Here is a 13,430-nt window from a genome sequence, read left to right as displayed (position 1 = left end):
AAATCTCAAATAAATGAGGATAAAATTCCATGCCTCGGCTGGGATCGAACCCACGCCCTCCTGTTTACCAGGCGAGCGTCTTGACCACTACGCTACCGAGGCAGGTAGCTATCCTTAGGCCAGTGTAGCTGGACTACCAACTCCCAGAAGGTTCTGTAGTCTAAGGAAGGTTATAGATTTATTCTATACTCATTTATTGTTAAAAATAAAGTAATTTGGTTAATGTTAAAAGTAAATTAAACTATTTCATTAGGGGGCAAAGTAGATGCAGAAAAATAACGCCACGCCATCTTAGACAAAGGGCAAATGAAGGGAAAACCCCTCAATGGACCAGTGAGAGGAGACGGAGAAAATGAAAAAAGAACTGTCCAAGACCTCAGTGCACTGGCTAAGACTTTATAAGTGCACAGGAAAATACAGTACACGTTTCAACACATTGGTAGAAAAGCATTCTGACATTTGGTGGTTCGGAGAGTAACTTCAAGTTTAATCCCTAACAATTTCTGTTCAAATGCCTTTATCAGCCATTTTCCCCGGTTGTCCCTCAAAGCCATCCACATCCATGGACAGAAACTTATGTACAAATGCCTTTTTCGGCCTCCATTCGCCAATCTTGATTTACATAGGTCTCCCACGGCCTCGTCCAGGCATAGGCATACCCTGGCCTCCCTCACCTCCGGCCTTGGGATTCTTGATGGTCTCATCTACAGACAGCACCAGACATGCGGCCTCCGAGGCGGCAGTAATGGCGTTCTTCTTGACGATGGCCGGCTCCCATACACACGACTCCATGTTGTCGCTGATGTCCTCCTTGGTGATGTCCACACCGTACCAGCAGTTACCTGACAAACACACGGTAACAATCAATGGAGTAGTTGCATTTGGGTAAAAAATCTACATATTAAAAGGTCGAGTACTCGTAAAAAGTTGCGAAAAATCCAAATCTGAGGTAAAAACTCCAAAAAAGTAACTTTAAAAGGTCAAAAATCCAACTTTTATCTGTCGTGCTAATGAAAAAGTTCAAGGAGTTTGCCGGTGTTTTTTAAATCGATTTATCTCGGGATCTAGAAATCGTAGAAGAAAAATTCACTACATAGTAATTCCTCTTTTTTTTTCCTGTTCTTTGAGATCTTTGACTTTGAAACCTCACCAAAGTCCACAAGTGGTTAATTTAATTTTAAAGTAAACAGGGTATCATAGCAGAGGTTCTCTAATTTAATTTCCCGTGTTTCTTTACTCAGTAAAATGTTCTCTGCACAACTATCCTCCCAAAAGATAGTTCAGGTGGAAAAATTATAAGGCATCATAGTAAAGAAACTGAAAATTGAAAAACTAAGCACACTAATGATTAAATTCAAAGGGTTTGTTTTGTAAGTAGGTATATTAAAGGAAGTAATCTTGAGAGGCTACTTTAAAAAAATTTTACTAAAAAAAAAAAAAAAAAAAAAAAAAAAAAAAAAAAAAAAAAAAAAAAAAAAAAAACGTGAAGACAACATGACCATTTAATTGGTAGATACCGAAAAACGTTTAGAAATTACTTCAGGACAACCAGAAAAGTACTATGAAAATACAATTTTTTGCCGCCCATTTGGTCATTACTGTTACTGTATAAAAGGAATTATCTCAAAAATGAAAATAACAAAAGTAATTGCGAAACAGCGTTGGTGGGTGTTAAAAAAAAATCACATTTTCATTTTTATTATAAAAAATAATATTTAAAAAATACATTTATTAGTGTTAATAAAAAAAATCAAAGATTAGTTTTGAGTGTGAATAACAATAAACAGGGTGTCTCGGAAAAATCCGGGACACATGAAAATAAGGGATGGATTTAGTTGAATTTTCCTTTCGGAATTTCCCCTCTTCTGAAACTTGTTTCTCCTCTTTTGGCGTTATAGCGTCTGTATTGAACCATAGGTCAATAGGAAATCCAAGATGGCGCGCCATCGAAAGCAGTTCCGGTTCCAAAAGGAAAATTCAACTTTTGTTTGTGCTTGATTTTAAACAGACACAAGGAGGAGGAGGGGGGGGGCGATTTAAAGCAGCGTCCACACTATGGTTAATAGGTGATCTACTGAAACACATCTACATTCAATTTTGTTTTCAGTTCATTAGAATGGGTTCCAGGCGATGCATTATGTATAGTGACAAGTGGGCGTACTTTAAAAAGTGTTATGCGAATGTGTTTTGTTCATTTTCGACATAAGAGATACCTTTACATAAGGACAGAAATTACTCATAAATAGCTGGATATGATTCTTTTCTAAGGTTTTGTAAAGAAAACCTTAGTTTTCTGTAGTATGTAAGGAAACTATAAATAAGGAACAAGGATAATAATAAAAGTAAACGATAAAGCAGCACAGGAGGGGGCAAAGTAGATGCAGAAGAATAACGCCACGCCATCTTAGACAAAGGGCAAACGAAGGGAAAACCCCTCAATGGACCAGTGAGAGGAGACGAAGAAAAAAAAAGAACTGTCCAAGACCTCATAAGTACACTAGCCAAGACTTTATAAGTGCAAACACAAACTTTTTTTACGAGTGGACGCCCTTCACTCAACCTTTGCTATTTCTTTAGCACGGGAAATTTGAGGCTAGTTTCTTTCCTGTTTGAAGTACCCCAGAAAGACCGAGCTGGTCTACTCCCTGTTTAAAGTGTCCCTGCCAGACCAAAGTATTTACCTTATTAATAAAACATGGATCAAAAATGTAAAAAGCTCACCTTTCACTTCCAATCTGTCGCTCATCAAACACTGCACAGGTCCCCAGTACAGAGTCGTTCAGGTCATGAGCAGTGGTCATCACGGCACCCCCACACGCCTTCATAGTTCTCTTCAGATCCTCCTCAGGGACGCGTCCAGCGCAGAACATATCCCTGTCAACACACACACGAAATGAAAATGAACAATTTAGAACAGTATACAAGAAATTATTACAAAAATCTTAGTGGTTTAAGTAGGAGTGATTACAAAAATCCTACTGTACTCAAGCTAACATTAAACAAAATGAAATTAAACAAATTTGGACAGTAGAATGATTATAGAAAACAGAAATCTTACGGATAAAGAGAAAGGAACACTATGTATGTATAGTGAGCCAACATTAAACACAAAGTGAAATTGAACTACATAATTGGAAGGAATTACATATTATAGAAATCTTACGAGGGAGGAAAATTTGTTATTCAACAGAAGTGGCTTTTTCTATAAATTGGTCGAATTGAAGTAAATGAACTTCATATTTCTTTACTCAGTAAATATTTCGTCATCACAACATTCAATCTTAGAGGGAGGAAAATTTGTTATTCAACAGAAATGGCCTTTTCTATAAATTGGTCGAATTTAAATGAACTTCATATTTCTTTACTCAGTGAATATTTCGTCATCACAACTTTCAGTCCCGAAAGATGGTTGATAAAAGAAATATTTTCATCATAGCAAAGAATTACCTGTGTACGTTTCAAACAACCCTAAGTACCTCCGTTTTGTTTGTCATTACATGAAAGATCAACTCTTTTCTTTACTCAGTAAAATTTTCTCTTCACAACTATCGTCCCAAAAGATAGTTCAGGTGGAAAAATTATAAGACATCATAGTAAATAAACTAAAAAGTGAAAAACCAAGCACTAATAATTAAATTCAAAGCGTTTCTTTACTCAGTAAAAATTTTCTGCACAACTATCGTCCCAAAAGATAGTTCAGGTGGAAAAATTACAAGGCATCATAGTAAAGAAACTAAAAAGTGAAAAACCAAGCACTAATAATTAAATTCAAAGCGTTTCTTTACTCAGTAAAAATTTTCTGCTCAACTATCGTCCCAAAAGATAGTTCAGGTGGAAAAATTATATGGCATCATAGTAAAGAAACTGGATGTTCAATACCTGGTCTTCCCCTAAACACTCGTCTCCGAGGTCAAAAGTCATAAAAATGATTTTTTGAATGCCTTTTAAGGAGTCGTTTTCTTCTAACCTACAACTTACAAATAAAAATTTGTTCCACACGAATGTTAGTAAGTAGATTTATCTTAATGGCTTACCTTATTTTTTCTAATTATCTATCTTATCTATCTTAATTATCTAATTAATAATAGGTTTATCTTACCTGTCAGCAAAATACTGGGTAGCCACATCGCCTATGGGTAACTTGGATAGAACAACTTGAGCTCCAGACGCGTGAATCTTGTCCAACTTTTCATACAGGATCTTCCACTCGGCATCCACCACTTTTTGGTATTCCTGGGGAGGATAAACGTATTAGCTACTGATCCAAACTTTTCCCTCCCATTTAGGACAAAAGAAGATTCCCCTCTTTGGGTAAGAGATTGTTTCAAGGTCAAATAATCGTGCTATCAGTTTTCTAAACTCAGTTACTTACATATTTCGTCATCACCACTTTCAGTCCCGAAAGATGGTTGGTAACAGAAATATTTTCATCATAGTAAATAATCTTGAAGTGTCAACTACCACCTACCTACTTAACTTCAACAGAGAAAACTCTTTTCTTTCAAAGAAAAAATTGCAATCATGTTTCTCTACTCAGCTCAATTTCGTCATCACAACATTCAGTCCCGAAAGATGGTTGCTAAAAGAAATATTTTCATCATAGTAAATAATCCAAGCATTTCAAGTTATTAACTAGTTGACTCCTACCTACACATATGTCCTATCCTGCCCTTCTCTTCATTTTTTCAGGACAATAAAACCTCAGTAGTTACAGTTCCCTCTATATAGTCTGGCTGGGGGACTTTAAACAGGGAGTATACGAGCCTGAAATTTCTCTTGCTAAAGAAATATCAAAGTTCGAGTGCGAAGGGTATCCACTCTTAAAAGTTTTGTAATAAAAACTAAATGTCAGCCCAAAAGCAATTACCTATGAGAACACGGGAAAAGGGGGGGGGATCTTTCAACTAATAAAATGGCTCTTCCACGTACCTTTTTTTTAGAGGTTCGATAGAAGAAACTTTTAAGTGACAAGATCTTATCGTCCCGAAATCGAAGAGAGAAGGAAGACAGGATAGGAGAAATCCAACCGTTCCGAGAACGAACATTATCCCATCAGGATAAAATCCGCCCCGGGCGGGAATCGAACCCGCGGCCTAGCGCTGACAAGGCAGACGCGCTACCAACCGAGCTAACTAGGCTGACTCACGTACCTCTACACTGTCCAATCGGATTTCAGCATTGTCTCGTTCAGCCTTGAGTTCCAGCTCGATGTTCAACAGAGCAATCTTTGGGTTCTTGTAGGTTTTCGGCTGCATTTCAAATCCGGCGTACGCGAATGTCTTCTTGAACGAAACTCCGTCCACTAGCAATGAATCCTGAAAAGCATCGAGTAAAATATTTGATTAACTTTAGAAACTCCCAAGGTCCATTTTTTCAGTCCCTTTTGGGTGATATCTGATTTTAATAATATTTGGCAGTCTTTTAATCACATATCATGTTACAGATATATATATATTTGATTAACTTTAGAAACTCCCAAGGTCCATTTTTTCAGTCCCTTTTGGGTGATATCTGATTTTAATAATATTTGGCAGTCTTTTTATAACATATACATATCATATTACTTACAAATCCTCTTATTGGGAACTTAATAGTAATATTACATTTCTGTCTCTTCTTAGCGCACTTGGACTGGGCAAGGTTCAAGTAAGGAGGTGAGTAACTTGCCACTGAATCAAGGGCAAAACCTTCATAACTAAAAGCCGAATGCACAGTCGTATCGTAATGATTAGGAATTCCTTTTAGTGCTTTCCTAAAATTCATAATATGCATAGTGGATCCTAAACTTCTCCTGGTTACGCAAGCGCAATGTGTATTTCCGACTTTCTTTTACATTTTAATTTCAATACACTGACGTGCATAAAATTTGGAACAGATTGACGGGGGCGAAGCCCCCCTCCCGAGCACGAAGTGCGAGTGTTACAGATCCTCTTGTTGGGAACTTAATAGTAATATTACATTTCTGTCTTTTCTTAGCGCACTTGGACTGGGCAAGGTTCAAGTAAGGAGGTGAGTAACTTGCCACTGAATCAAGGGTGAAACCCTCATTACTAAAAACCTTAACACTTATACTCGTACACTGACATTGAAAGTATTACAACTCATTTTAAAAATAAAACTAGCATTTTTAGTTTAATAAAACTGGAATAAATTTCCCTCATCCTTACCTCAAGAGCACCTCCAGCCACTTTCTTGATTCCAATCATGTTGAGTGGCAACAGATCATCCAGAGACATCACAGCATCCACCACCATCTTGGAGAAGAATCCCTTCTGCTGATGAATTAGCTTGGAGCTCAGAGCAGTGGCAGCACACTTCTCTAGAAGACCTCGATACTCTCCGGAGTCTGACTTTTGAATCTGAAACAATGATTTTTTTTTTAGAGGTTTGACAGAGGGAACTGTAACTGCTCAAGTGTAAGTCTGTTGAAGAGAGAGAGAGAGAGAGAGAGAGAGAGAGAGAGAGAGAGAGAGAGCAAATAGGAATGATAAAAAAAGCAAGAGGAAGAGAGAGGGTGGGAAACTTTTATCCTACCCTAAGGCACAATGCACACTAGTGAAACGCGTTTCCTGAAACGTGTTTCATGTGTCAATGCACAATGAGTTTCATGAAACTCGGTTTCACCAGTGTGCACTGTTCTCTGTTTATCTTATGTCATGTGTTTCATGAAACACATTTATTATTATTTTTTATTATTCCATGTTTTCATAAGATCCCTTGTTACTAATTACTTACAATAACGTGAATGAAATTGAATTTTCTTTTTGCAGACTTCCAACATATTGAATCCATTTCTGCTCCTCAATTTTCATTTGGAGGGAAAGTTGGCAATACAGTTACCACGTTGATATTGAAGAAAATTTCCAGCTGATACGAGGGTTCGAAATAGGAGGCCGATTTTTACAACAGGGGCCCATTTTACAATCACACTTTCTGGTGTCCGCAATGGAGATGTGTTCAAAGGTAAGGATGAAAAAAAAAAAAAAATGCACCTCACTACCTATGTACCTACTTACCTTCTTCGAGAAATAAAGTCACCTTGGACCTTAATATCAAATAGTGCCCCTAAATATGGTCTCAAATGGTCGACAGCAATAGGGGTAAGTAACTTCTTTTATTCGCTACTCTCTAAGGCCAGCCACTCACTATCAGGTACACCTGATCAGGTCTAGTGTGTGTGCTCATCAGGTAGACTAGACAGGTGTTTACGTCTGACTGTAACAACAACGCTTGAGTTTCATGTGGGACATGAATCCTACCGTAAGAGCGATTCTGGTGAAATTGATTCTGCAAAAGGACAGGCGGATCTTTTCGGCCGTACCTGAGGTCTACCTGATAGTGTGTGCTCATCAGGTGTCAGGTATACCTGATCAGGTGTACCATTTTACCTGTCAGGTTCACCTGATAGTGAGTGGCTGGCCTGAGTGAAACATGTATAATAAGACAAATAATAAAAGAACAAGAAAGATTTTTGTCGTTATGTATCATCTTTATCTCAGTGATAAATTTGTGACAAACAGTTATGTTTAACACAATTAAAATTCCCTGAACTTCATCATACAAGGAAAGTTTGTGCTTGTGGTTATGTACCGGGTTGAGATAGGAAAGGTTGGTAAACTAACTTTGTTTTTAAGTTACCACTCCCATGCCAAACTGTAGAAACAGCCTGTCTCAACCCAACCCGGTACATAACCACAACCTGCCTCACAATACATGCTTCACTTTGTCTAAATCCCACTTAAAATACCTAAATTTGTGACAAACAGTTATGTTTAACACAATTAAAATTCCCTGAACTTCATCATACAAGGAAAGTTTGTGCTTGTGGTTATGTACTTACCGGGTTGAGATAGGAAAGGTTGGTAAACTACTTAACTTTGTTTAGGTTACCACTCCCATGCCAAACTGTAGAAACATCCTGTCTCAACCCAACCCAGTACATAACCACAACCTGCCTCACAATACATGCTTCACTTTGTCTAAATCCCATTTAAAATATATCTTTACCTCAGCATCTTGAGACTTGGCAATGTCCACCAAAGTTTTGGCGGCAGGGTGGACAATATCCAACAGCTTCATAATGGTGGCTCCATCATTTGAAATGGTGGACTTTCCATTCTGATCTACAATGAGCTTGTCCATTCCTCGTGGACCCAATGTGGTTCTAACGGCATCAACCACTGCTTGGCAGGCATTTATGTTGGATATCAGCTGAGGTTTTCCTTGGGAGTTTTCTGTGCCCTCTTTCAACAGTAAGATTTGTGGTTGCTGAAAGGAAATATTATTTATATTGTAGTGAGAATCATGACATATGTACCATGCATCTTGTAGGTATGTCAAATTGGTCTAGGCTCTAATCAGGCTTACAAATTACCAAGTAAATTCAACATAGAACTGTCAGATGTCAGAGGCTAATAAACCAAGAACTTTTGAAACCATAGTAATCATAGAAGTTATTGTTTAATAAGCTCCACCTAAAGAATAACTAATATTTTAGATGAGTTGCGACTAAAATTGCTGTTTTCAAAGGTTAACATCCAATATCTTTGGAATAAAGTAAAGAACTTGTTCCATTTGGGGTGGGTACAATCATAGGTTGGTTACAGGGCTGGAACCCACCCAAACATCTGAAATTTAATTCGTCCCTAAAACTGAAAGTATGGATCATTTGGGGGAATATCCTGGATTACTGAGTAAGTAGGAAGGTGAATCACCTAAAAAGCCCCAATAATGAAAGATTAGACGGATAATAGTGGATAATAATTACCATTTTTGGAGATTTGTAGACTCGGGACAAAAGAGATCACTGAACGGTGAAGATGGCGATGACCAACTTCCTTGAGTTATTAAATTGGTGTGGAACGGTTTCTGAGTATACAGGACACAGTAGAAATTTTCTTATTAGTTAAAAAACTTCAAAAAACGAAGAAAAAAGGCTAATTTCAAAGGAAAACCCAGGATGAAAATCGGAAAATTCCGACAAAAATTTCAAATTTGAAAAGAAAATTTTGAAATGTTTACAAAAAAGTTTTGTGCTCGTTGAGAAATAAACATATCTGAAGCGCGAAATTTCAAAAAATTGGTATTTTCTATTTTTTGTGGCCGGTGCCAGTATCGAACTCTGTACCCTAAACTGTGGGTTACTCTGAATACCTGTGAAGTGTAGACTCTGTTGGACTGAAAAATTGGACGAACTGAACTTTCGCGAAAGCTCATTGGACTTACAGGTTCATTTTGAGTGTTGTCCAAGGCTTGTTCAGTTAGTAAGTAGGTTTATCTTACCTGTCAGCAAAATACTGGGTAGCCACATCGCCTATGGGTAACTTGGATAGAACAACTTGAGCTCCGGACGCGTGAATCTTGTCCAACTTTTCATACAGGATCTTCCACTCGGCATCCACCACTTTTTGGTATTCCTGGGGAGAATATGGGACATAAGAAACGTATTAGCTATTGATCCAAACTTTTCCCTCCCATTCAGGACAAAAGAAGATTCCCCTTTTAGGGTAAGAGAAAGAACTGATTGTTTCAAGGTCAAATAATCGTGCTAAGAAGATTCCCCTCTTAGGGTAAGAGAAAGAACTGATTGTTTCAAGGTCAAATAATCGTGCTGTCAGTTTTCTAAACTCAGTTACATATTTCGTCATCACAACTTTCAGTCCCGAAAGATGGTTGATAAAGTCCAGTTTCTCTTTATTTATCTCTATTTGATATGATAAAATTTACCACTGCCAATTTTATCAAGTATGCATAGAGAATGGGTAAATTGATTTAGGTACATGTGATTATTAATTTTGCTGTCCCCATTGAGTTCATGAAATCATGATAGGTACATAAAATACCTGGAGTGATAGAAATGTCCTAGGAACCTATGTACCTTGAATGTATTGTTATATCATACAAACCATACTCCTTAGATTGAAATCCTTTTTCACCTCATTTACCTCATCATAGTAAATAATCTTGAAGTGTCAACTACCACCTACCTACTTAACTTCAACAGAGAAAACTCTTTTCTTTCAAAGAAAAAATTGCATTCATGTTTCTCTACTCAGCTCAATTTCGTCATTACAACTTTCAGTCCCGAATCTTTCAACTAATAAAATGACTCTGCCACGTACCTTTTTTTTAGAGGTTTGATAGAGGAAACTTTTAACTGACGTTCCGAAAACAAACCTTATCCCTTCGGGATAAAATCCGCCCCGGGCGGGAATCGAACCCGCGGCCTAGCGCTGACAAGGCAGACGCGCTACCAACCAAGATAACTAGGCTGACTCACGTACCTCTACACTGTCCAATCGGATTTCAGCATTGTCTCTCTCAGCCTTGAGTTCCAGCTCGATGTTCAACAGAGCAATCTTTGGGTTCTTGTAGGTTTTCGGCTGCATTTCAAATCCATCGGGAGAGATTGCATGAAAAGAATTGTCCGATGGATGTCCAGTTCTAACCTTGTCTCCAAGTCTGATAATATTGTTGATCTGGGCTGTGGTAATGCTGCACTGTTGATAGATCTTGTAAGTTCCTTTCCCACTTTTGGTGAATTACTTTGCTGTACATCTATTCTTCAAACAAAGTAATAAATTGATCTCCATTTACTAACCCTACACCTCAGCTCTGTATCAAGAAATAAGAGCATTGTTGATCTAGTGTTAATAATATTACTTGCCATGTAGAACCTATGTTCTGGGTTTGATTCTTAGAGTCTACAAAAATATTCTCACCAGTGCCTAATGTTTCATTGCTCTGAGATGTGAACAAAAATCCTTCATTGCTACAAATGGTTAAATATGCAACAATAGTCAATACCCACCTAATAAATAAAACCAAACCTCTGGCTGTATAGTACTTAGGGGCTTTAAGACCAAACCAAATAATAAAATATTAAAAAAAGAAAAAAAAAAATTGAATATCCAACCTATCTCTCTATACTAAACTGATTAACCTCGCCTAGTGGTTGCCTTCCACTCAAGAGTCTATTATTATTATTATTATTATTATTATTATTACATTTTTTTATCCAAAAATATAAAAAATGACCAAATAGGTAATATTTGGTAGAATCAATATTGAGCTAAATAAAAAAACGCTAGGGGGAAATGGGGCACCAACTTTAAATTTGTAGGTAAATTACCTGCGAGCTGCGTTGGAAAAAGTCGTATCTTATTTGGATAAAACCATTCTCAAGATACTAAAGAACAAATGAATCATGCAGACTTGGAGGAATATGCACTAATAAATGGGTATTTAGGGAAAATGCACTAATTAGGTACCTACTGGAATATGCACAAGTCTCTACGTGAAAGTCAAAAGATAACACAAACCTGTATGGCTGTATGTTACTTACGAATTCAATAGATGAGACTTACCAGGATCCTTATTGGTCACATCAGATTAGTAACCGAGGCTAAGTGTCCAATCAGAGCAAAGAGATTCTCGTCTTCTTAAATTGGTAATTTCTTCATACTCATACATACCTCTAAGTATCCAAGTGGTTTTACTTCCCCCTATAGGGATCCAAAAAAAATGTCACATTCAAGGAATCCAGATAATGTTTTTGGACGTCCGAAGGTTTTAAACCCGGAGTAATCTCGCAGTGCTTTACTCAACTCCATCTCGATAGCACCTCCACCTGGGACGAAGAAACCAAACAAGTTTCAAGCTTGGATAGCATTTGGGTTGATAGAAAAGTCTTGTGAACGAATCACAAAGTTTTCGTAGCTTAAGCTTAAAGAAACATGTTGCTAGTTTACGGTTGCTCACAGGACAGAGGTTTAGAACTATATAATATGAAATTTACTACAGGTACACTACATATTTTTCTTTTAAGTTTTTTAAAAGCCTTGTTAATTTGCCAGCGTAGTTAGCTTGGTTGGCAGCGCGTCTGCCTTGTAAGCGCTAGGTCACGGGTTCGATTCCCGCTCGTGGCGAATTTTTTCCTGAACGGATAATGTTCGTTTTCGGAAGGGCTGGCTTTTTCCTGTCCTGTCTTCTTTCTCTCTTCGATTTCGGGACGATAAGGCCTTAGCAGCTACAGTTCCCTCTATCAAACACAAAAAAGTAAACTTTACCTGCAACAACAGCATGGTTCCGGATAGTTCGTCTCACAATCATAATGGCATCGTGTAGAGATCTCTCTGTTTCCTCTAGGAATTGTTCTGCTCCTCCTCGCACGATAATGGTACAAGTGCGAGCGTTCTTACACCCAGAGAACACGTTGAACCTGGAAATATAACGCGTCAATATTAGAGAAACTCCCTTTCAAAAAAATACAAAACTTTCCAGGTCACTGAACCTAGTATTTAAAGAGAAAAAAAAAATCACTAAAAATAAACAAGTAAATGAAATGAAACAACCGAGATAATAATCTGTAGACGGGGTCGGCGTTTTTCGTCAGCCTCTCAATCAGCTCTTCTTCGGTGATTGGGCTGACATTCGGTTTTGGCTACAAACTTTTTTTACGAGTATTGGGAAAAATCCTACAATGCTGCAGTGAGCACCAAAGTTGTGACATAATAACACAAAGAAATTGCATTTACATTTACATTTTACAAAAAAATCACTAAAAATAAACAAGTAAATGAAATGAAACATCCGAGATAATAATCTGTAGACGGGGTCGGCGTTTTCCGTCAGCCTCTCAATCGGCTCTTCTTCGGTGATTGGGCTGACATTCGGTTTTGGCTACAAACTTTTTTTACGAGTGGACGCCCTTCACTCAACCTTTGCTATTTCTTTAGCACGGGAAATTTGAGGCTAGTTTCTTTCCTGTTTAAAGTACCCCAGAAAGACCGAGCTCATCTACTCCCTGTTTAAAGTGTCCCTGCCAGACCAAAGTATTTACCTTATTAATAAAAAAAGGATCAAAAATGTAAAAAGCTCACCTTTCACTTCCAATCTGTCTCTCATCAAACACTGCACAGGTGCCCAGTACAGAGTCGTTCAGGTCATGAGCAGTGGTCATCACGGCACCTCCACACGCCTTCATAGTTCTCTTTAGATCCTCCTCAGGGACGCGTCCAGCGCAGAACATATCCCTGTCAACACACACAGGAAATGAAAATGAACAATTTAGAACAGTAGACAAGAAATTATTACAAAAATATTAGTGGTTTAAATAGGAGTGATTACAAAAATCCTACTGTACTCAAGCTAACATTAAACAAAATGAAATTAAACAAATTTGGACAGTAGAATGATTACAGAAAACAGAAATCTTACGGATAAAGAGAAAGGAACACCATGTAAGTATAGTGAGCCAACATTAAACACAAAATGAAATTGAACTACATAATTGGAAGGAATTACATATTATAGAATTACGAATAAAAAGAGGGAGGAAAATTTGTTATTTAATAGAAATGGCCTTTTCTATACATTGGTCGAATTTAAATGAACTTCATATTTCTTTACTCAGTAAATATTTCGTCAAA

General features: G+C 37.5%; 1 protein-coding gene across 1 annotated transcript in view; it reads right to left on the bottom strand.

Annotated features, from left to right (window-relative positions):
- Nucleotides 1–252: 252 nt before the first annotated feature.
- LOC103516832 (T-complex protein 1 subunit eta) overlaps nucleotides 253–13,430 on the bottom strand; it is a gene marked incomplete at its 5' end in the record, with an annotated part of 51,485 nt that continues 38,307 nt past the window's right edge. The window contains 6 exon segments of the mRNA XM_026829124.1: nucleotides 253–842; nucleotides 1,238–1,260; nucleotides 2,722–2,874; nucleotides 4,100–4,233; nucleotides 5,151–5,315; nucleotides 6,168–6,359. Of these exon segments, the coding sequence (XP_026684925.1) occupies nucleotides 619–842; nucleotides 1,238–1,260; nucleotides 2,722–2,874; nucleotides 4,100–4,233; nucleotides 5,151–5,315; nucleotides 6,168–6,359 (891 nt within the window).

Source organism: Diaphorina citri, unplaced genomic scaffold (assembly GCF_000475195.1).
Source record: "Diaphorina citri unplaced genomic scaffold, Diaci psyllid genome assembly version 1.1 scaffold1676, whole genome shotgun sequence".
NCBI lineage: Eukaryota > Metazoa > Arthropoda > Insecta > Hemiptera > Psyllidae > Diaphorina > Diaphorina citri.
The sequence above is the reverse complement of the archived record's forward strand: the minus strand, read 5'-3'. Positions and strand labels throughout refer to the sequence as shown.